Source organism: Vicia villosa, linkage group LG6 (genome assembly GCF_029867415.1).
Source record: "Vicia villosa cultivar HV-30 ecotype Madison, WI linkage group LG6, Vvil1.0, whole genome shotgun sequence".
In the NCBI taxonomy this organism is placed as follows: Eukaryota; Viridiplantae; Streptophyta; class Magnoliopsida; order Fabales; family Fabaceae; genus Vicia; species Vicia villosa.
In genome coordinates, this window is record NC_081185.1 from 143,969,407 (window position 1) to 143,993,032 (window position 23,626).

The 23,626-nt window shown below is 34.6% G+C and overlaps 4 protein-coding genes across 4 annotated transcripts; 3 read left to right on the plus strand and 1 right to left on the minus strand.

Moving 5' to 3' along the window:
• Positions 1-3,727: 3,727 nt before the first annotated feature.
• LOC131610326 (uncharacterized) lies at positions 3,728-5,466 on the minus strand. The gene has a single exon (XM_058882240.1). The coding sequence runs from the start codon at positions 5,361-5,363 to the stop codon at positions 3,966-3,968; it is 1,398 nt and encodes a 465-aa protein (XP_058738223.1). The 5' UTR covers positions 5,364-5,466; the 3' UTR covers positions 3,728-3,965.
• A 4,465-nt stretch (positions 5,467-9,931) lies between these two features.
• LOC131612630 (disease resistance protein RGA2-like) lies at positions 9,932-13,439 on the plus strand. Its single transcript, XM_058884392.1, has 2 exons — positions 9,932-13,122; positions 13,221-13,439. The coding sequence occupies exon 1, from the start codon at positions 10,502-10,504 to the stop codon at positions 13,100-13,102; it is 2,601 nt and encodes an 866-aa protein (XP_058740375.1). The 5' UTR covers positions 9,932-10,501; the 3' UTR covers positions 13,103-13,122; positions 13,221-13,439.
• A 770-nt stretch (positions 13,440-14,209) lies between these two features.
• Positions 14,210-17,563, plus strand: LOC131610327 (putative disease resistance protein RGA3). Its single transcript, XM_058882241.1, has 2 exons — positions 14,210-16,989; positions 17,318-17,563. The coding sequence occupies exon 1, from the start codon at positions 14,374-14,376 to the stop codon at positions 16,969-16,971; it is 2,598 nt and encodes an 865-aa protein (XP_058738224.1). The 5' UTR covers positions 14,210-14,373; the 3' UTR covers positions 16,972-16,989; positions 17,318-17,563.
• Positions 17,564-20,006: 2,443 nt separating this feature from the next.
• On the plus strand, positions 20,007-23,270 carry LOC131612631 (putative disease resistance protein RGA3). Its single transcript, XM_058884393.1, has 2 exons — positions 20,007-22,799; positions 23,039-23,270. The coding sequence occupies exon 1, from the start codon at positions 20,446-20,448 to the stop codon at positions 22,795-22,797; it is 2,352 nt and encodes a 783-aa protein (XP_058740376.1). The 5' UTR covers positions 20,007-20,445; the 3' UTR covers positions 22,798-22,799; positions 23,039-23,270.
• Positions 23,271-23,626: the final 356 nt, after the last annotated feature.

Sequence of the window (23,626 nt, forward strand, 5' to 3'; positions counted from 1 at the left end):
TGTAGATGTTTGATGTTGATGGTCCGTGTTAAGTGTGATTTGATATGATATGCTATTTACTTGATAATTTGCGTGTTTTTCTCAACTATTTTATACTGTTACATGCTTTGAAGCTCACCATTTTATGTTTTTTTTTTCTGACTTGGCTCTATGACATCGGATTGAGAAAATTATTTTAAAATTATTTCTACTTTCCGCATTAAAAGATTAGAAAGATTCAATAGAGCGATGTAGAATTATTTTAATTTAATAATTTATTCTTAAAATCGTTTATAATGTGTAAGAAGTGATGACCTTTATCTATAAAAAAATGAAACTCATAAATTTTATTAGTTTTAAACACTTTAAGTATCTATAAACATCAAATACTATATTATTTTGGTATTTAATGTGTCACAATAAACAGTACCTCTGACAGCGACAAAGATACCCAATGATGTTCTAGCATTAGCATTGCCTCTAAGGAAAAACAATGGTACTTTATTGAAGTTCCAACGTAAATGTTTTTATCTCATCATTCATCAGCTTTAAGATGGGGCTCCTCTTTTTAGGGCCCTCTGCTTTATGGAAAGTTTTTATCATATTTGTTATATTTAAAGCAAGATGTTTTAAAAAAAGTTTACACATTGGTACATCAATTTCCTTTCGTCTTATTGAATAATAAATAGTAAATGACCAAATTGTAATAGTATCTCATGTTAACTGAGTTTCATGTTCTATGAATGAGTCTTCCATCTAGTTTTTCGAACTTGTAAACTTCATGAGGTAATTTTTGACATATGCGGTATGAACCTTCTCTGATGTGGGCAACATCATCATTTTTTGTTCATCAGGTTGGTTGCACATATAAGCCTTGCCTTATTTTCCTCTTCATTGAATCGATCGGTAGCATGGCAAGGTACCAACGAAAAAGACCTAGTATGGCGATTACAACGTGATATAGTGGAGAAATCTGACTGACGCGTGATAGTGGTTAGAATTTTTTAACACTTGTCGCATCTCCTAATGAATTTTGCATTATTCATCATCATAGTGGGCCAATAATAATCCATCCTAAGTAGCTTATAAGAAAGAGTTCGTCCATCAATATGACTATCACATGCTCTTTGGAGGCCTCTGCGAAGACCAAGGTGATCTCGTTCTCCTCTAGACACCTTAACACGGGGGAGATTTTTCCCATCTTATAGGGTTTCACTTATATCAAGGTGTATTTTGTCGCGTGTTTTCGGACCCTTTTGCCTCCATCTCGTCTGATGGGAGCTCGTTAGACATGAGATAATGCCTTATGAGCGTCATCCAACCTAGGGTTGGCAAAATAAATGGATAAGATGGATATGGATTGTTAATGGATCGATTAATATAACATATTAGTCCATTAATAATCCATTAAGACTTCCTTAAAAATATTTAATCTAATCAGATACAATTCATTCAATCCATCCATTAACATCTTTTTAGTGGATAGATATCCATCCTTCCAAAAAATTAATTTAACTATATTTATTTATTTTTTAATATATATATATATATATATATATAATATTTTTATTAATAAAAGTATATTTAATTTATTTTATGAAAAATTAAAATTTTAAAACAAAGAAGAAAAAAATCATATGTTTATATTCTAGCATATTTTTTTTCAAAAAAATTGATTTTTTGTATTTTTAAAAAATATTGTTTTTTTTTTTTTTTGTGTTTTTGAAAACATAAAGCGATTTTTTTTCAGAAAAAATTGGTTTTTTGAATACTTGGAAAAAAAATCAATTTTTTATATTTTCAAGAAGAAAAAAATGATTTTTGTATTTTCAAAAAAAGTCAATTTCTTTTTTGGAATTAATCAACTTTTTATTTTAGAGAAATAAACGATCTTTTGTATTTTCTAAAAAAACTTTTTGTTTGCTTTAAAAAAATAGATGATGAATTTAAAGTTTATGATAAAAATAATGCATTGGATCATAAAAATTTAAATGGATTGGATCAATCCATGCATATAAATGGATGAATTTAGTTCAACTCATTAACTTACTTTTTATGTGGTGGATGGATTGAATGAGTTTCTTAGTGGATGGATTGTATGAATTTTTTCTTAATAGATTCAATTGTCACCACTAATCCAACATGTGAACTAGGTGATCTCAATAGTGTTGATTTCTTGTGTTTTGTTACTTAGGGTGTATAAGGGTTCCGTTATGAACAGACTTAACGACGAGCGTTGAAAGGAGATTTGTTGTAGATTTTTGTTCCTTGGCATATATGTTCTCTCAAAAGCTTTGAAATGTTCAGACAAGTCATGTACCTTTTTTATAGATATTTGATCAATTGGGTCTCATTCGCCTGATACTCCCTTGCGACCTGGTTTGCTACCCATTGTGAATCACTCATAGCTTTGAGACTTGATGCGCCCATTTATATGGCGAGACCCCTGCTGACGATGAGGGCTTCATACTCGACTTAGTTGTTGTTGGCTTTAAACTCAAACCTCAAGAAATGCTTTTTAGGAGGTCATATGGTCCCTCTAGCGCCACTTCCTTTTTGGTATGACGTGCCCACAAATAATATCCACACGTGGGGAGCCTCCTCGGCTACCTACGAACTGAACTCCATCAGAAAGTCGACTAACACTTGCGACTTGACGTTCCTCTGGGTATATACTGAATGTCATATTCATATAACTCCACTGACCAAGACACCATCTTCCCTACGAGATCTAACTTCTTCAAAACTTGGCAAATAAGATAGTTCTTTTCTTTTTTTACCATTATATCTGATGTCTCTAAATGTATGGTATGTGATTTCGAATGTTATCACAATGGCTAAGGCTAGTCTTTCGATCTTCTAGAACCTGTCATCGACGCCTTTAAACACGTTGCTCACAAAATATGTGTTGCTCAACTTTGTTCTCTCTAGGACGAGCATATTGCTCATCGCTTGATCAATGAATGAAAGATACAGATAAAGAGGTGCCCCAACCTCCAAATGAGTCAAGAAAAAAAAACCAAGTTTTTATTTCTCCTCCAAAATCTTCCTTCCAAGGTCTGTTAGAATGTTTAAAAGGAATAATGAGAAGATTTTGAGTAAAAGAAGAAAATAGCAATGAAAGAGATAATAGTCTCTCAACATGAATATGAGAGTTTTTTTTTTCTCACAAATAAACAAATCTCTCAAAAATAGAGTAACTCTAACAATTATATTGGAGGAGAATTATGAAAAATTTTAAAGAACTTAAATAAAACTTAAGTAAATGATTCACTCTATATAAACTGTTATCACTAACATTATTAAACTTAGCAAATTAATATAACGGGTCGGTGGCTCATTAATATTACGGGTCAGTGGCCCGTGGCCTCAGTAACACTATTAAATTTAGAACATGAATATAAGTGTAGGTAGCCCGTGGCCTGATCGATAAAAAAATGATACCATATTAAAATTTGACATAATTCATCCCTACAAAATCGAATTTTAAGGTGAGGGGTGTAAACTATTTCCCAATACAAATCCAATAATCTATAATATTATAATCCTCAAAAAAAATATATTATCATCCCTACAATCATTTATAATTCTCTAAAAATATCTCCTCTAAAGTTTCACCTCCAAACTTTCAAACAACACATTAGTATGCACTTCATTATATCAACAACTTATGGCATTTGGGCTTTCTTTGATATTGACAAGCCTTTTTTTAAAAACAAAATTCTAGAACTACTCTCTATTGATAACCTTTGAAAGAAAATGAGCATGATAGTGCTAACATGAGACAACAAATATAAAAAAGAAGTCTTGGAAAAGTTCAGTAGAAATAAATTACAGCACAGCCTCTCGTGTTGGGCATTGTAGATACTGCAATTATGCTCAAAATCAAATACAAATGAAGTTCATGAAACAAATAAACTGCTGCAACTTACAAAAATAGCAACTGCTCAGATAATTACAAAGGCTCGAACTGATGAGCATGAATTTCAGGGGACCATAGCAATGGCATCATCTTCATCAACTTCACCTGTTTCACTAAACATGTATTGACTTTGATATTCCATCAAGTACTGTGTCGATCTTTTGACATCCAAAAACAAATTGTAAACCCGGTTTATATCTTCCAATTCCACCGTCTTTCCCTTTCGCTTTTGGCAGGCCAATGCAGCTGCTGTGATTAGATGAATGGCATATCGCAGGGATGTTTCCACACCTATTTTGGTTAACAATTGCTTTGCACCTTCATTCATGTCTACATCTTCCTCTTGGCATCTGATATCCAGAATCTTGTGAATTTCATCCTGGGTGTAAGGTTGAGTCGAGATAATGAGAAGACGATCAAGTAGATCAATAGGAATCCCGTGTGGAGATTTGTAATTAGTGCCACGAATAGTTGTGATGCCTCGGTTCGTTGCAACAACTAATATCGGAGACATCTCGTTCTCGAGAGCCCGATTTAGGAATGAAAAACACTCTATATCAAGCATGTGTACCTCATCAATGAAAATAACACCAGGCATAATCTCTGCCTTTCCTTCTTCTTTCCACTCTGCCACTTTGGTGTCAATTTGTTCCCGAACTTCAGCACGGATTTCACCTGTATCACCTGTGAAAAGAGCGAGAAATCCCTGTGTTCTGCTGTTAATAACATCAATCTCATGAAGAGTAACACAATGAACAACCTCCTTCCTCTTCTGCAACTCTCCATCAGGACACTGCACAAACTTCACCTGTGGTCCCATAGCATCGAAATCCCTCGACCTAGAAAACGATCTACCTAGCTTCGTGATCTTCCCTGAAGCCTTATCAATGGCAATGACGTCGCCACTCGTGACCTTCTCCTTTCCGATAGCCTCGATCATCTTCGCTCCAAGGTCGTAGACAGTCTCCATCTCCGTCGACTTCAGCGTCAACTTCCCTGTCTTAGCAGCAGCACCGGAAACCGCCGGACGGTCGATCTGAACCTCAACAACCTCGCCTTCAATCACCTCCGTTTCTTCCTTGATACGAACACCGATCGCCTTGCGAAAGGCTTGTGTTAGGGCTTCGGTCTTCGACATCTCGAGTGAGAAGAGCTCGCTGCCGGCGATCATGGCGAACGGCGTTTCAAGGCCGAGAGACTTAGCCATCCCCATAGCGATGGCGGTTTTGCCTGTTCCTGGTTGTCCGGCAATAAGAACTGCGCGGCCAGCGATTTTCCCGTCTTTTATCATTTGAAGGATGACGCCGGCGGACTTACGAGCGGAGACTTGGCCAACCATACCTTCAGAGACATCGCGTGGCTCTAATGAGGAGTCTAGACCGAGGCCACGGATGTGAGAGTGAGCTCCCACGCGCTCAATGCGCGTTAGGTCGCGGGTTTCGGATAGCTTCAGCTCCGTCATGGTTGCAGCGGCGACGGAGAAAGTGGATTAGTGGAAATGAAGAGGGTTTAGGGTTTGGAGTGTGCGTTTACTGGTTTTCATTCATCATTGTAAAATTTTAATATTAATCCTTTTCGAAATGATCTTTTAGACACCATTTAAAAAAAAAAAAAAGTATTTCAATTTTTGTAAAACTTAATTATCACACTTTTTACATATTTAAAAGCTAAATATTTTTCACGAAATTTGATATTTTATAGTTTATAGTACATGATCAAACTATATGTCTACAATATTAATTAACAGTATTAGTTGGGTTGACAATTAAATTCATTAAGTGGATCGATAGTGATTGACGTTGAACTTTATAAGAAGGATTAAAGTCGATTTTCAGTAGCGATTAATGTTGAATTTGATAGGAAGAAACACATTTTGAACCTTCGCAACTGTGATCGGGAGAAAACTGAAACTACTTGATGTCATAACTGACCCCGAACTAAATTAGGCGGCCCAGTGGATCGGATACTGGTGGTGAAAAAAATATTTTAATCCCCACAACTGCGATCGAAAAAAAGACTGAAACAACTTAATGTTAGAACTGACTTTCAAACCGTTCCAATGGATTGATAGTGCCTTTGAAAATAAATAAAAAAATGCATTCAATCAATCAATTACTTAAAATATTAGTTAATAGATTGAATTCAATCAATCCATTTAAAATTATAAATGAATTCAATCCATCTAATTTTTTGAAATTCATTGAGTTGTTTATTTTTTTATTTTAAATTAAATAGGTAAATTTTATAACAAATAATTAAAAAAATATTGTATAAAAATTAATAAAAAATTATTTAGCTTTTTTCCTTTGCAACTTAGATCTACTTTGTCAACTCTAGCATTAACCTATACTTTCATCTTTTGATTCAATGTCTTCCAAGCCTACAAATCAGTCTCCAAAGACTTAGATGATGTTATTCAAGCAGCTTTTTTGCATATTGATGATGTCATCAACCACACTTATCCTCAAATTAATGAGAGATTTCAAGTTACTCGTCAGAATTTGGAACTGCGACTAGGGAATATCCACACTAGAATGGATAATCAACAACAAATTATTGACTTTAGACATGAATCTCTTATGACTCTTTTCACAAAATTGATGGCTCAAAGTGGACTGCATCAATCAGCCACGACTTACACAACTGCATCTTCTGCGAGTATATTTCTCATTTTTCTATATCCCATTGGTTATGGTCCTACTCATACACCTATTGTTTCACCAAATACCCATATCTTTACTCACGATAGTCCCATCTCTACCCATAAAGCTTCACACTCAAACAATCATATTACCCTAATATTACTGCTACATTGGGAAACACAACAATGTTAGAACAAGATTTGGTTCTGCAATATGTCTTTGAGTTTTGATGATAACAATGAGTATGTTTGTATGAACAATTTTGTTATACTAATGTTTCTTATGTTGAGTACTTAACAAACATGTTCTGACTCTGATGAAAAGGCGTGGCTCAAACATCAGAAACTACCAAGTTATGTTTCCGCGCTACACAAGTTCTGATAAACAGTAGCAAAGTTTCAGAAGCATCTGAAGACATTACTCTGATACGAAGTCTGAAGAAACCATTTTGAAGACCAAGTACTGAAGACTCTGAAGACTTGAAGTTCTGAAGACTAAAGTTTCTGAAGACAAATGATTCTGAAGACCAAGTGCTGAAGACGTGGTTCTGAAGACTCTGAAGACTTGAAGCTCTAAAGATCCAAAGCTTATTTTCTTTTCTTCTAATTCATGTTGTGAGCCTCTGAAGTTCAAGAAGAATAGAAGATACCATTATGTAGTACGAGGTACAAGGTACAGACGAATGTTTTGTTCCACTACCATGAAAGGACGGACGTTACGTACTATCTTGAATTCCATTTTGAAAATCTAACCATATGAATGATGAATTGAATGTTGTCCATATGTAAAGTTCTTCGACAAATTTACACTTGAACAATTCTTTTAACCTTCAATTTTCCATCCATTTGCAAAAGTTTGAAGCTTGAACTTGAATTCACCTTGAATTATGTGACTTCACCTCAAATGCATTAAGGTAACCAAAAACTTTGAAATGAAAAAGAATCATAATCACTTGAACAAATTTTGAATGAAACATCCATGACCAAATTTCATCTTGAGTGAAAGGATGAATAAGCTTGACAAACAAAACCTTAATTTTGACCTTTCAAAGCAAAACAATGACTTTATCAAAGACCAAAAGCATGATCATCTAAACAGATAATGAATCATAGGTGATGACCAAAGGACTGATGAACCAAAACTTGATGAGAAAAACCATATTCCTCAAAGAGAAACTTAGGTTTTAGCCATTAATCCAATGATTCGCAAGTAAGACACCTCAAGTGCATATAAGAATTATCTTGGTGAAAGGACTTGAATAATCTTGATTAGATAAAGAACAAAGACTAGGTCAAAGAATAATGAATCAATTCCAAGCTTCCTTCATTAGTATGATGACTCAGTGAATTAACTTTTTGACTGAGAATTAGGTCAACAAGAATCCATGACCTTATGCACTATCTTCTTTTCCAAGCAATTAGTCAATGATTTGGGGTTTAACTCAACTTACACATCAAAATCCTAATCTTGATATACAATTTATGCACAACCACAATTGAATGATGATCATAGGGAGAGATCCTAATCTTGACTGAGAGAACATGGCTTGAGCTTCATGAAGAAACACTCCATTCTCTTCCACGAATAATGAATAATTCCCAAATTATAGATGCAAAATAAATGCACCAAATCATAGCTTCAACTCTTGTTAACTTGTTAAGAAAACCTTTAAACATAACTTGCAACACAGACAAGCAACAATAAGCTATCCTCTTGATCCATGGAGTGCCTTGGTCAACTCACAACCTTGGCCATGAAATCCTAATTGCTGATTCAAGCCATCATGCTTATTCTCTGATCCATACTTGAATTCAAGCAAAGAAAATAACATCTTGGACAGAGACATCAGCTAAAGTCACATGCAAATGAATGTCAATGAATGGTCGATAAAAAATATATTAATGAATGATAGTTGATATCTTAGGGATAAAAATTGGGGTATGACAGTATGTAGTTTTCAAAATATGTCAGACTTAGCATTTGTTGTGTAACAACTAAGTTAGTTAGAGTTTGATTGGTGAACAAGCAAACTCAACTATAAATAGGGAGACACGATCTATTTTGTGTAAGTAAGCAATTCCGTTAGAATTGAGAATTAATAAAAAAAATATGCTTTTCCCAACATCTAGAATTTTCATCTTTCTCTCAATTATCTTCTCTAATAATCTTTGCGCAACTGAATCATCTTGCAATCAAGGAGTGATTGAAACACTCGAGTGAAGAGTGAAGAACATGAGTAGCGATCAATTAGAAAGTTTGATTCTTATTCATCAAGATTGATTCGGATTATCTCCAAAATTAGGGTTAATTCCAACCATTAATAAAGTTGGCTCACCGGTTTGGAAACTTTATTAGTGTAATCCATTCCTTTACAAAATGTTTATGAAATTGATCTTTGTGATGTGTGTTAACTAGGGGGTGTTCATGGTTCATGAACTTAATTGCACTGAACCACAATAATGATTTGGTTCAGTTTTCAAAAACCATTTCAATAAAAATTCAGTTAATTGTTAAATCAATTTCAATCCAGTTGATAACTAGTTTAAAACCAATTTACTTTTATAAACTGATTTTACTATATGAAATGGTTTTACAACTAGTTGTATTTTATGAACTAGTTTCAGAATTGATTTGTTTTAAAATCATACTTTTAAAATTAATTTTAATATATTATCATAAAAATTCTTGAATCTGTCTAAAATTAAAATTAAGAAGATCAAATTAATTATCATACAAAAAATTAAAACCTAAAAAAATGAATCTGTCAAGATTAAATTCCAGTCGATTTTTTTGAAACATGTTACGATGATGCAAAAAAACACCCTATTGGACAAATTTGAAAAAAAATAAAATTTTTCACTAAAGAGTTTAAAATGGTTTAAGCTGATTTTTAAAATTCAAGTAAGTTAATTGAATTGTTAAAAATAAATGGTTTTTAATATTTTTTTGACAAATATGTATTAGGACACACATTAATAAATTATTTATAAAAATATTTTTTTAAAATATGTGTAATTAGATTTTTAAAATTTTAAATATAACTTTATTCTGATCAAAATTTCTATTACTATTAACCATAGTTTGTACTAAATAGCTTGCTTCTTGATTCCAATCAAGTAACATCCTTTTTTTTGCTTTCATGTCTACTATTTCAAGAAAGAAGCTACTGGAACCTTCTTCCGTGGCCCTTCCTATTCATCAAAATTAGTTTAATATGATCTTGATTTCATAGTCAATTCAACGGAGCCATCGAACGAATTTTACATTGATGTTCAATTCCTCGCCGCTGGCTGCGATAATGGTGGAAATCCAGGGTTAGGATGAGGTTGCTTTTGTGCTAGGTAATTTCAACGTATCACCCTCATTTCTTTTAATCTTTTCTCCTCTGCGTCTTTTTTAATACGAATAACGGTCATATTTCACATGTATTAAAAAAACTTAAATATTTCAGTAAAATAAATAAATTATGTGTAGTTATCATATGTATTTACTATTTGGTATAGGAATATGACAATTTTTTTTTTGACTGAATTGCTCTTTTGTATATTCATTGAATAATTAATATATAAACTATTTTCATAAGCTTTCCAAAGAGTGAGTGTTACAAATAATTAATGCACGGTACATTAACTCAAATGAGTATATCATCCAAATGAAGCCAATGCCACCAACCTTTGGAAACTTCAGACTTACTGTGCTGTTTGACTGAAAACCACTCATTTGGTTCTTAGTTTCTTCTAACAAGTACTACAACTTGTTATAGTACATTGCAAATAAACAAAAAACAATTAGTATTATGGCATTGGCCCCATGAATAAAATAAGTTGGTAGACTAGGCAAGACTGGCAACCTGTGTCAAGTTGACTATACTATAAGTCTATAACCAACCAAGCATGGATATGAAAGCAGAATTACATCCAGACTCCATTTTTGCTATACTATTCTAGTTAACATTCACATGGCTGAAACATTTTTGTTTGATGTTGCTGGTTCACTATTAGGGCAGCTTGCTTCTTTTGCTTTTGAAGAGTTTGCCCGTGCCTGTTACGTGTATGATGATCTTCAAGAGATCAAAGATACTCTGTCAATTATCAGAGGTCTTTTGTTGGATGCGGAGGAGAAGAAAAACCAACGACATGCTTTGCGTGAATGGCTAAGGCAGATTCAACACATTTGCTCTGATGCTGATGATGTTTTGGACGAATTTGGTTTGCAAGTCACGCTAAAACAAGCTGTTGAAGATTCTGGCAGCACAAGGAGTAAGGTACGCCGCTATGTTTCTTCCTCTAATCCACTTGCTTTCCGTTTTAGGATGGCACATCAAATTAGAGATATTAGAGGCAGATTGAATAAGGCTGCAACCGATGGAGCCGGGTTTGCACTTGTGAAAATCGATGTTGAGCCCGGACTTGGTGTGCAAAGTAGAGAAAAGACTCATTCATATGTTGATATTTCAAGTGTAATTGGGAGGGAGAAAGATAAGGAAGCAATTATCAAGCTCTTGAAGCCACCTCATCCTCACACTGATAAAGGCCTATGTGTTATTCCCATTGTGGGTATTGGAGGCATGGGAAAGACCACACTTGCAAAATTCTTGTTCAATGATCAGAGTATCGATCAACTTTTCCAATTAAAGATGTGGGTGAGTGTCTCTGAATATTTTGACCTCAGGAAGATTGTTATTAAAGTCATCAACTCAGCTTCTGCTGCTTCTGCTTTCGATTCAGCTTCAAGTGTTGCTCACCAGGAGAATATAGACAATTTTGATATTGAGCGGCTACAAATTCATTTGAGGCGAAAACTTTCTGGTAAAAAGTTTTTACTTGTGTTAGATGATATATGGAATGGTGATCTTGTAAAATGGACTGAGTTGAAAGATTTGTTACAAGTTGGTACATCTGGAAGTAAAATCATGGTGACAACACGAAACAAATCAGTTGCTTCGATAATGGGTACCGTTCCCTCCTATGTTTTAGAAGGTCTTGATACAGAGAAATGTTTATCTCTGTTTGTCAAATGGGCTTTCAAGGAAGGAGAAAAAAAAAAGTATCCAAATCTAGTGGAGATCGGAAAAGAACTGGTGAAAAAATGTGCAGGGGTTCCACTAGCCGTGAGAACATTAGGAAGTTCTTTATTTTTAAACTATGATTTGCACAAGTGGGAATATGTAAGAGACCATGGGTCATGGAATTCAGAAATGAAGAACGGTGATATCCTACCAGCATTACAATTAAGCTATGATCAAATGCCATCTTATTTGAAGCAATGTTTTGCTTTTCTTTCCCTTTATCCCAAAGATTTTACCTTCGATAGTGATGAAATTATAAATCTTTTTGCAGCCCTTGGGTTAGTTCAAACCCAAAATGGAAGTGAAAAGATAGATAGTATTGTAAGAGAATATATAGACGAGTTAAATTCACGATCATTTCTTGAGGATTTCAGAGACTATGGCTACTATTACAAGTTCAAAGTACATGATTTGATACATGATCTTGCAATATGTGTCGCTAGAGAGGACTTTGTATTGGTAAACTCTGATACACAAAATATACCAGAGAAAGCAAGGCATTTATCAATTTTAGGAAATGTTTTACTTGACTATACTTTGATTCCTAAGTCCAAAAGAGTAAGAACTATATTATATCCTGTTCAAGGAGTGGGTCTTAAAAGTAAAAGTCTTTTGCATACATGGATATTAAGATACACATACGTACTATACTTAGATTTAAGTAGTTCTTCATTTCAGACTCTGCCAACCTCGATTGCCAAATTGAAGCACCTGTGTGTTCTCTATATTCGAGATAACCACCAAATCAAAACACTTCCCCGCTCTATTTTCAAACTCCAATGTTTGCAAGTTTTGTCCCTTGTTGGATGCACGGAACTTGAAACATTGCCTGAAGGATTCGAGAAGTTGACAAGCCTCCGAAAGCTGTATATAACCACAAAACAGCTTTCTCTGTCACTGGATGAATTCGCAAGCTTGAAACATCTTCAAGCTTTGGGTTTATATAATTGTGACAATATGAAGCTTTTGGTCAGCGGGACACAAACACCACTCACTTCCCTTGAAGCATTGTGCATTCAATCTTGTAAGAGCTTGGAGTCTTTCCCTCTAAGTATTTTCCCGAAATTGCAAACTCTGGTAATTAAAGATTGTCCGATGTTCAACCTGTCGTTGAACTATGAGATTGAAGGCCCAATCCAGAGGCAGAGATTGAGGTTGAAACATCTGCACCTTAAGAGTTTTCCAAAACTTTTGAAATTGCCAAGATGGATTGAAGATGCAGCAGAGACTTTACAAACCTTGAAAATTCGAAACTTTCCAAATCTCAAGATGCTTCCTGAGTGTCCAACATTAATGACTCATCTCAAAAGCCTATATATTGAATCATGTCCCCAACTTTTGAGCCTTCCAAGTGACATGCATCGTCTCATTGCACTTGAAGAACTTCGCATTTATCGTTGTCCTGAGTTGTGCCAAAAATGTCGGCCCCCATCTGGTGAGTACTGGCCCATGATTGGCCACATCAAGCGAATTTCCATAGGAAAACATTAACGTAAGCATCAAACTTGAAGGTAAACATGTTAGGATCTGTTTACATTCTAAAAACATTTCTAGTTTTCTTTAAATTGCCAACAAGGATAAATTTTCAGTAACATCTGCTTTATTTCAGGATATGATTTGGGGGTTCAGTAGGTTGAGGATTCAGCATAAGCACCAATGGTTGATAATGTTGGAGAAATGATCACTAGCAAGAAGCTTTACATTCTCAGGATGTTCGTTTCCATCTGCATGTATAATTATTCTCTTCCATTCTACATTCTCAGTACTCACAATTATTTGTAAGAATTCAACATTTGTAATTTGTTCAATTTAAAGGTGATTTAATTAACTTGTACAATAATATATATCATGTAAATATGTTCTAAGTAATGATTTAAGTATCCAAACAACTTGCATTTTTGAATGTTAGAGCTTGAAAGATTGACCAAAAATATATTACAGCTTGGTAACAAGTAACAACCATAAAACAGATATGACAACTCTAAATTATAAAAACCGATATCATTTCTATTTAAAGAGACACATAATTTGACCTCTATATCCGCAATTGATGCTGAGATTTGTTAGCTGCTGTCTTGTGAGACGTTTTCACTAGAATTACATTCATCAAACCAGCATTTAAAATCTAGAATTTCGTCTAGATAGGAGATAAGAGAATCAAGCACTGAAGCATTGAATATGGTTAGAGAATTTGAAGCATTAAAGCATTAAAATCTAGTTTAGTTACATAATTTACATTTAATAAGACTCTTAACTTTTAAGTTTCTATGAGTAAAGAGCCCTGGTAATTTGAAATTTAGCTGGAGGGTGAGTAAAATCTTGTAAAAAATTATTTTAGTCAAGATTTGAATTTAGGTTCTCTTAAACGATTCGTTCATAACAGCTGCTCATTCGTCATTTGAGTTCAGCCAATTAAACAAGCAGAGCAAACAATGTTTTTTTACTTCCTCGTCTGGCTATGTTTTTTCTCTTTTGCAATAATAATATTTTAACTGATATAGAAATTTTTTCTTCCTCATTTCCGAAACACAAAACTCATGCAGAACATAAACCGTTGTTTCCTCATTTCAATTGTTATAAGATAATTGGAGGTTCACTCAATAATGTTTTACAGTTAACACTGGAAGACAAAAAATAGAGTGAAGAAGACTCTGACTATTATCAAAGTTGACTTGACTATTATATAGTATGAAGCATAGCCAGTAGCCGCCACAACCACAAACTTAGATACTAACAGCTTTTTCTGCTCTTTCTTCAGTGCTATGGCAGAATCATTTCTTTTCGATATTGCTAATTCACTCCTAGGGAAGCTTGCTTCTTATGCTTATCAAGAAGCTTCTCGAGCCTGTGGTGTGTATAAAGATCTTCAAAAGTTCAAAGACACTTTGTCAATTGTCAAAGGTCTTCTGTTGGATGCTGAGTATAAGAAGGACCAAAAGCATGGGCTGCGTGAATGGATGAGACAGATTCAAAACATCTGCTCTGATGCTGAAGATGTCTTTGATGGATTTGAGTTCCAACACAAGAGGAAACAAGTTGTCCGAGTTTCTAACAGCACTCGGACGAAGGTATGTCACTTCCTTTCTTCCTCTAATCCAATTGTTTTACATCATAGGATGGCACGCCAAATCAAAGAGATTAGGGAAAGATTGGATAAGGTAGCAGCTGATGGGAACAAGTTTGGCCTTGCGAGAATCGATGTTGGTCCTGAACCTATTTTTCAAAGGAGAGAATTGACTCATTCCCATGTTGATGCTTCAAGTGTAATTGGAAGGGAGAGTGATAAGGAAGAAATTATCAAGCTTTTGATGCAACCACGTCCTCATGGTGAAGGTGATAAAAGTTTGTGTATTATTCCCATAGTGGGTATTGGAGGCTTGGGAAAGACTACGCTCGCAAAGTTGGTATTTAATGATAAGAGGATGGGTGAACTTTTTCAGTTGAAGATGTGGGCTTGTATCTCTGATGATTTTGACATCAGGCAAATAATTATAAAAATTATAAACTCTGTTTTTGCTTTTGGTCCACAAAGTATTGCTCACCAAGAAAACATCAGCAACTTAGATACTGAACAACTTCTAAGTCGTCTTAGACATAAGCTTTCTGGTCAGAAGTTTTTGCTCGTGCTAGATGATATTTGGAATGATGATCGTGCAAAGTGGATTGAGTTGATAGATTTGATAAACATTGGTGCAGCAGGAAGTCAAATCATAGTGACGACACGTAGTAAATCAATTGCTAAAATGACAGGTACTCTTCCCCCGTATGTTTTAAGCGGTCTTTCTCAAGATGATTGTTTATCCTTGTTTGTCAAATGGGCATTTAAGGAAGGTGAAGAAATTAAATATCCAGGTCTTGTTGAGATTGGAAAAGAAATCGTGAAAAAATGTGCAGGGGTTCCACTTGCTGTCAGAACATTAGGCAGCTCATTGTTCTCAAAATATGATTCCAAAAAGTGGATATCTCTGAGAGATTGTGAGATATGGAACTTTGAACAAAAGAAAGATGATATTTTGCCTGCACTAAAGTTAAGCTACGATCAAATGCCATCCTATTTGAGGCAATGTTTTGCTTACTTTTCCCTTTATCCCAAAGATCATGTCATCTTTGTTGATGATATTACCCGTATTTGGATAGCACTTGGATTAGTACAATCTCAAAATGGAAGTGAGAAACTAATGGATATTGCAAGAGAATATATAGAAGAGTTAAATTCTAGATCATTTCTTCAAGATTTCAAACAACTTGGCTACCTCGCATTCAAAGTGCATGATTTGATTCATGATCTTGCTATCTATGTTGCGAAAGAAGAGTGTGTAGCAGTTGACTCACATACTAGGAATATACCTCACCATGTAAGACACTTATCAGTTGTTGAAAATAATTCTACAGATAAAGCTTTGTTATCCAACTCAAGAAGTTTGAGAACTATATTATTTCCGGTCAAAGGGGTGAGCTTCGACAGCGAAACTTTGTTGGATACATGGATATCAAAATACAAATACTTACGGTATTTAGATTTAAATTGTTTTTCCTTTGAGACGCTGCCTTGTTCAATTGCTAAACTGGAGCACTTGCGAGTTCTTGACTTTTCATATAATACGAATATCAAAAGACTTCCCCATTCAATTTGCAAACTCCATAATTTGCATGTCTTGAAACTCATGGGATGCACAGGGCTTGAAACATTGCCTCAAGGGTTAGACTGGTTGATTAGCCTTCGAGAATTGTATATAACCACAAAGCAATCAGTTGTGTCACTCACAGAACTTGCAAACTTGAATGATCTTCAAGTTTTATACTTTTATAAGTGTGACAATATGAAGTTTCTATTCAGTGAGGCACAACAATTCACTTTCCTTGAAAGATTGATTGTTAGATCATGTGGTAGCCTAGAGTCCTTACCTCTCTTCATTTTTCCTAAATTACAATATCTTGCAATTTCAGACTGCCAGTGGATAAACTTGTCGTTGTACAACGAAAGCCCAATCCCAAAATTGATGATGATGAAACATTTATATATTGGAATACTTGCAGGACTTCTGACAATTCCTAGCTGGATTGAAGGCGTTGTAGAGACTTTAGAGACCTTATACATTTTTGACCTTCCCGATCTTACAACACTTCCCGAGTGTCTAACAACAATGACTCGTCTTAAGAGACTTTGGATTTCTCGCTGCCCTCAACTGTTGAGTCTTCCTAGTGACTTCCATCACCTCACTTCCCTTGAAAATCTATTCATATATGGTTGTCCTAAGCTGTTCCAAAAATATCAACCTGAGTCCGGTGAGCATTGGCCCATGATTGTTGGCATGAAAATCACTTCAGTTACAATTGAAAAAGGAACGATGAAGGAATGAAGTTGTTTACCCTTGAAGGTAAATATAACATTTTGTCACTTCCATTATCCTTTTTTATTTGATATCTCAATCTCACCCCCAAAACCTATTGTTCAAATGCTTTTTATGTTGTGCAATTGGAAATCTTCATACAATGTATTGTAATTTGTATGACTTTAAGCACACTGAATTGGAGGTAATAAGCAACCATGATGACACCTTATAATGGCATCACCTTGTTTAGTGTGTTGTAATGGTTTCCTGTGCAGTTAGTTACCTAGTAGTTATTTCCATGAGATATTGCAATTAATGTTTGTTATTTCCATGATTTGTTTGAGAGTAAAGTTTCCTTTATTTACATGGCAAGGTTGACGGTGAGGCGAGCGTGGAAAATGGAGACACATGCAAAGAAGAAGTCAAGTAGTTGATTGCATTTATTGGAGAAAATGAACCTCATCAAGAATGTTTTCAGCTTAATGTTTGTAGCCAAAGAATCGAAAGTGTTAATTTTATATTTCTAGTACTTAATGATTTATGTTTAAAGTACTTATTTCATAACGTATGTTGTTGAATATTTGGTGAAATAATCAAATCAGGATCTTCGATTCGGTAATATTTTCTTGTTCTTGAATTTTATTGTGGAATTAGTTGTTACTAATTCTTGAAGATTTGTTGTTGTTATGAATTATTGATGATGAACACTTGATTGTTGAAAGTGCTTGACTGTTGGATTACAATTGATGATTAAAGTGTTGCTTCAAGATGATTTAATCGTTGTTGTTTGTTAATCAATAATGGAATGATGATGATTAATTGTGTCAAATTGTTGTTGATGATGCATTGCGGACAATTGTTGTATATTGTTGATGATTAATCGTTGATGAGGAGGTTGTTGTTGCGCATATTGTTGATGAACAAAATTGAATGATAATAGTTGTGTTGTTCATGATCGATGATAATTGATAATTGTTGAGTTGTTCCTTGAATCTTAATTGCTGAAAGTGTTGTTGTTAAAGTGTTGATAGTAATGGTTGTATGTTGTTCATGAGTGGTAATCGATGAAGATGATAGTAATTGACTTGATGTCCACAAATGATTGAGTTGTTGTTGAATAAATTGTTGGATGAGAATTAAAGTGTCGATGTTCATGAATATAATTGTGTCACTTCTTGAAAAATGCTTAAACTCATGAGTCGAATATGGAAGTTGTCGCGATTTGTTGTCAATACTTGAATTAAATGATAAATATGCTTGAATTTTGTTTGTCATGTGAATTTTTGAGCTATAACTTGCATGCTTTTCGATGTCAATCTTCCATGAACCGATACTTGACGTTTGCGCACCGAATAATGGATTTTCATGTCAATTTTGGTTGATTTCTTGAGGGATTTTGTTGCTGCCCGGTATTGTTCTCATACCATGTTTCACTTTCCAATTTTGTTTGATACTCACTTGTGTTTGATAATGCACTTAATTTTGAACCGTATGTTTAATTTTCGGTTTCGATGCAAGTTTCCTTGAGTTGTAATAAAATGATGCAATGTTGTCCCAATTAGTCCATATCATGTAATTTGTGCCTCAAACCTCGTATAATGCATGTGTGTGTAATTGCTCATTTGTGGACCTTTGCCATCGAGTTTGCACCAATGTTGCCCCGTATCATAAATATGTGCAAAATGTGATTTCTTTATGCGGTATGCTTGCATTATCATTGTTTTACAACATGTTTGACTTATGTGCGATTTGTGGTCGTTTTCACGAAGCTTTCTTTGATGTTGTCATTGTTGCCCCATGCCTGATCTTCAATTCCGATGCACGTTTCTCATTCCTTTCTTCACCATTCTCCTTTATTTTACTTTGCGATGCGATTATGCAACTTTGGTCGCAATTTCTTGTTGTTTCTAATAAGTGTGCTAACTTGTGCAAGGGACTTTGAAGGAAATTTCCGACGGACGCAATTTGCTCAGTGTTTCGCTTTATTTGCGGAACACGACATATTTTCCGATTACGATTCATCCGTCTCACTCTTTGAGACACGACACATACATGCTGTTTGTTGCTTGTCTGGATTACGACTTTTCTTGCAGGTGTATGGTTCGGATGTGTCGACACACATTCCGACTTCGTGATTTATTTTCACGCCGATGCGCTTTGATGCTTATGCCGTCTACCGGATTTCTGACACTATTTGTTACTTGATGCTAGCTTGCGCGAGTCTCTGGATTTCTTACTACTTGTCTGCTGTTATTTACGGATTAATTATCATATTTTATTATGGAAGACGAGTATTCGAATAACAAACTCTACAACTTATATCCAAACATTCAAGGAAGAAAGAGGCCTGCGCCTAGTTCAACATTTTTCATCCGCGTTGTTTATGAAAAGAATTAGGTTTAATTAAATGAGATTCAATTATTAAATAATAAATAATTCAACATTTTCCAACCTCAAAAATATTTTTTCGCAACTTATTTGAACTTTTTTTTAATGCCAGTAACCCATTACACACTGGTGTTAACCGGTTACACAAACTTGAATTACTAAAAACTCATAACAAATTCCAACATTAGAATTATATTAGAATTATGTAAATAATCATATAGTAATTATGTGTATTTTTATGTATATCATAAAAGAGATGATTTTAACAGCAATGATATTGAGTAATTTCTTTTACTACATGGACTGAAGTATTTACAATAGTATTTTTAAGAACTCTATCTCTACTATTACAAAACAAATTCATGAAGCATGGATTTACTAATGAGATGTTTGGGTTTTGAAAGAAATCACGGTAGCAACACACTTTTTTTTTTTTTGAACAAAGCAACACACGTTTTTTAAAAGCTACATTTAGTTGCTTCTATAAATCACGGGGGAAATGAGTGTGGACGCGCGGTAACGGCAACGCACCGAGTTTCCAAACAGAGGCTAAGAATATCTACCGACAGCTATGTTCAATTGATGAGAGAGTGACCATTGACTGCATGACATCCACATGACATAACATATAATGAAAAAAGAAATATGTCCCAAGAGGAACTTTTCTACAGTTTTAGAGTTAAATGAAGATTTAAAAAAGACTCGTTTAAATGTAAATTATAAAATCTATTTATAATAGATTGGTATTTTTTTTTGTTGAATCACAAGCACAAACTTTGATACAAACAGAACATCTGCTCTTTCCTCACTAACATGGCTGAATCATTTGTCTTCCATATTGCTAGTTCACTCTTAGGAAAGCTTGCTTCTTATGCTTATGAAGAAGTTTCACGAGCCTATGGTGTGTATGACGATCTACAACAATTCAAAGACACTTTGTCAATTGTCACAGGTGTTTTGTTGGATGCTGAGTATAAGAAGGACTGAAGGCACGGGCTGCGTGAATGGCTGAGACAGATTCAAAACATCTGCTCTGATGCTGATGATTTGTTTGATGGATTTGAGTTCCAACACAAGAGGAAGCAAGTTGTCCAAGCTTCTAATAGCACTCGGATGAAGGTAGGCCACTTCTTTTCTTTCTCTAATCCAATTGTTTTCCGTCCTAGGATGGCATGCCAAATCAAAGAGATTAGGGATAGATTGGATAAGGTAGCAGCTGACGCGAACAAGTTTGGCCTTGTGAGAATCGATGGTGGTCCAGATCTAGTTTTGCAAAAGAGAGAATTGACTCATTCCAATGTTGATGCTTCCGGTGTAATTGGGAGAGAGAAGGATAGGGAAGAAATTATCAAGCTTTTGATGCAACCACATCCTCACGGGGTTGGTGATAAAAGTTTGTGTGTTATTCCAATAGTAGGAATTGGAGGCTTGGGAAAGACCACACTTGCAAAGTTGGTGTTTAATGATAAGAGGATGGATCAACTTTTTCAGTTGAAGATGTGGGCTTGTATCTCTGACTATGATGGTTTTGACATCAAGAAAATAATTATTAAAATCATCAATTCTGCTTCCACTTTTGCACCCGTTTCAGCTCCATCTCCACCGAGTGATGCTCTTGCCCACCAAGAAAACATCAACAACTTAGATATTGAGCAGCTACATAAACATCTTAGACATAAACTTTCTGGTCAGAAGTTTTTTCTTGTACTAGATGATGTATGGAATGATGATCGTGCAAAGTGGATTGAGTTGATAGATTTGATAAAAGTTGGTGCAACAGGAAGTAAAATCATAGTGACGACACGTAGCAATTCAATTGCTTCAATGACAGGTACTCTTCCTTCATATGTTTTAGAAGGCCTTTCTCAAGATGATTGTTTATCTTTGTTTCTCAAATGGGCATTTAAGGAAGGTGAAGTGATTAAACATCAAGGTCTTGTAGAGATTGGAACAGAAATCGTGAAAAAATGTGCAGGGGTTCCACTTGCTGCCAAAACATTAGGTAGTTCGTTGTTCTCAAAATATGATTTAAAGAAGTGGATATTTGTGAGAGATTCTGAGATATGGAACTTAGAACAAAAGAAAGATGATATTTTACCTGCATTACAGTTAAGTTATGATCAAATGCCATTCTATTTGAGGCAATGTTTTGCTTACTTTTCCCTTTATCCCAAAGATTATACCTTCTATGGTAGTCATATTATCGGTCTTTGGGTAGCTCTTGGATTAGTACAATCTCAAGATGGAAGTGAACATTTGAATGATACTGCAAGAGAATATATAGACGATTTAAATTCTAGATCATTTCTTCAAGATTTCAAACATTTTGGCTTCTTTGTTACATTCAAAGTACATGATTTGATTCATGATCTTGCTACGTATGTTGCGAAAGAGGAGTGTATAGCAGTTGACTCACATACTAGAAATATAGCTCAACATGTAAGACACTTATCCTTTGTTGAAAATAATTCAGCAGGTGAGGCTTTGTTCCCCGAGTCCAAAAGTTTGCGAACCATATTATTTCCCATGGAAGGAATTGTCCTTGACAAGAGAACTTTGTTGGATTCATGGATATCAAGATACAAATATTTGCGATATCTAGATTTAAGAAAGTCTTCCTTTGAGACTCTACCTAATTCAATTGCTAAATTGAAGCACTTGCGAGTTCTCGACCTTACTAATAATAGGAATATTAAAAGACTTCCTCATTCTATTTGCGAACTCCATAATTTGCAAATCTTGAAACTCACAGGATGCACAGAGCTTGAAACATTGCCTCAAGGGTTAGAGAGGTTGATTAGCCTTCAAGAAATGTACTTAACCACAAATCAATCAGTTATGTCACTGACAGAACTCGCTAACATGAACAATCTTCAAGTTTTATTCTTTTATAAGTGCAAAAATATGAGGTTTCTATTCAACGAGACACAACAATTCAATTCCCTTAAAACATTGTCTGTTCGATCATGTCGTAGCCTAGACTCCTTACCCCTCTTTATTTTTCCTAAACTACAGACTTTGGGAATTTCAAACTGTCAGATGGTAAATTTGTCCTTGCTGTTTAATGAAAGTCCAATCCGAAAATTGATGATAAACCATTTACATATCGGAAAACTTAACTGGCTTTTGACAATTCCTAATTGGATTGAAGATGTTGTACAGACATTAGAGACCTTACAAATTTCTGAACTTCCCAATCTTAAGACCCTTCCTGAGTGTCTAACAACAATGACTCGTTTTAAGAGGCTTTGGATTTCTCACTGTCCTCAACTATTAAGTCTTCCAAATGACTTCTTTCGCCTCACCGCCCTTGAAGATTTGCACATATATAATTGTCCAAAATTGTACCTAAAATGTCATCCTGAGTTCGGTGAGTACTGGCCTATAATTGCTCGAATGAAAACTACTTCCATTGAAATTCAACAAGGAGAAGAGAGGTGGAGGAATGAAGTCCTCAACCATTGAAGGTAAATATAACATTTTGCCATTTTATTTTAAATTAATGTGTATAAGATAAATGATGGAATCAAAATCATAGCATATGTTAGTGTAAAAATAGAAAAGTAGGAATGAATTCAACTTACAGTTTGATCCAATCAACTATTTATTTTGAACACTCCTACTTATAATGGCATAATCTTGTTTAGTGTGTTGTACATGGTTTGCTGTGTAGTTTACCTAATAGTTATTTCCTTTATATTTACAGTTCAAGGTTGATGATGAGACAAGAATGGAAATGGAGAAACATGTAAAGAAGAGTTCAAGTAATTGATTGATTGCAATCATTGCATAATTGCATTGGAGAAAATGAATATCATTAAGAGGCTTTAGATTCACAAAATGTTTGCACCTGTATATGTATAATGTAGCCAAAAAAATGAAAGTGATTATTTCATATTTGGAGTACTTAATGATTTATATTTGAAATAACAGTAATGTTGAACTACAATACTTCTTTTCATAATATTTTCGTTCAATATTTATTGAATAACTATCATCTATCTACTATCTACCTATCTACTATCTACCCATTACTAATCAATTGATCAAACTATCAAAAGTACCCTTTCCTCAAAAAAAAATTGCACTACAAAAAGGATATTTTAGTAACTAACAAATTAACACTACAACTTTTATACTTTCCAATAATTATTTGACACTTGGCACCTTTCTCCATTCCAAATGAACCTACACGTTTTTGTTTTTAGACTCTTCTCTCTCTCTCTCTCTCTCTCTCTCTCTCTCTCTCTCTCTCTCTCTCTCTCTCTCTCTCTCTCTCTCTCTCTCTCTCTCT

What these genes read in the sequence shown, in the direction of transcription:
- LOC131610326 (XM_058882240.1), bottom strand. Translation starts at nt 5,363, where the DNA reads ATGACGGAGCTGAAGCTATCCGAAACCCGCGACCTAACGCGCATTGAG.
- LOC131612630 (XM_058884392.1), top strand. Translation starts at nt 10,502, where the DNA reads ATGGCTGAAACATTTTTGTTTGATGTTGCTGGTTCACTATTAGGGCAG.
- LOC131610327 (XM_058882241.1), top strand. Translation starts at nt 14,374, where the DNA reads ATGGCAGAATCATTTCTTTTCGATATTGCTAATTCACTCCTAGGGAAG.
- LOC131612631 (XM_058884393.1), top strand. Translation starts at nt 20,446, where the DNA reads ATGAAGGTAGGCCACTTCTTTTCTTTCTCTAATCCAATTGTTTTCCGT.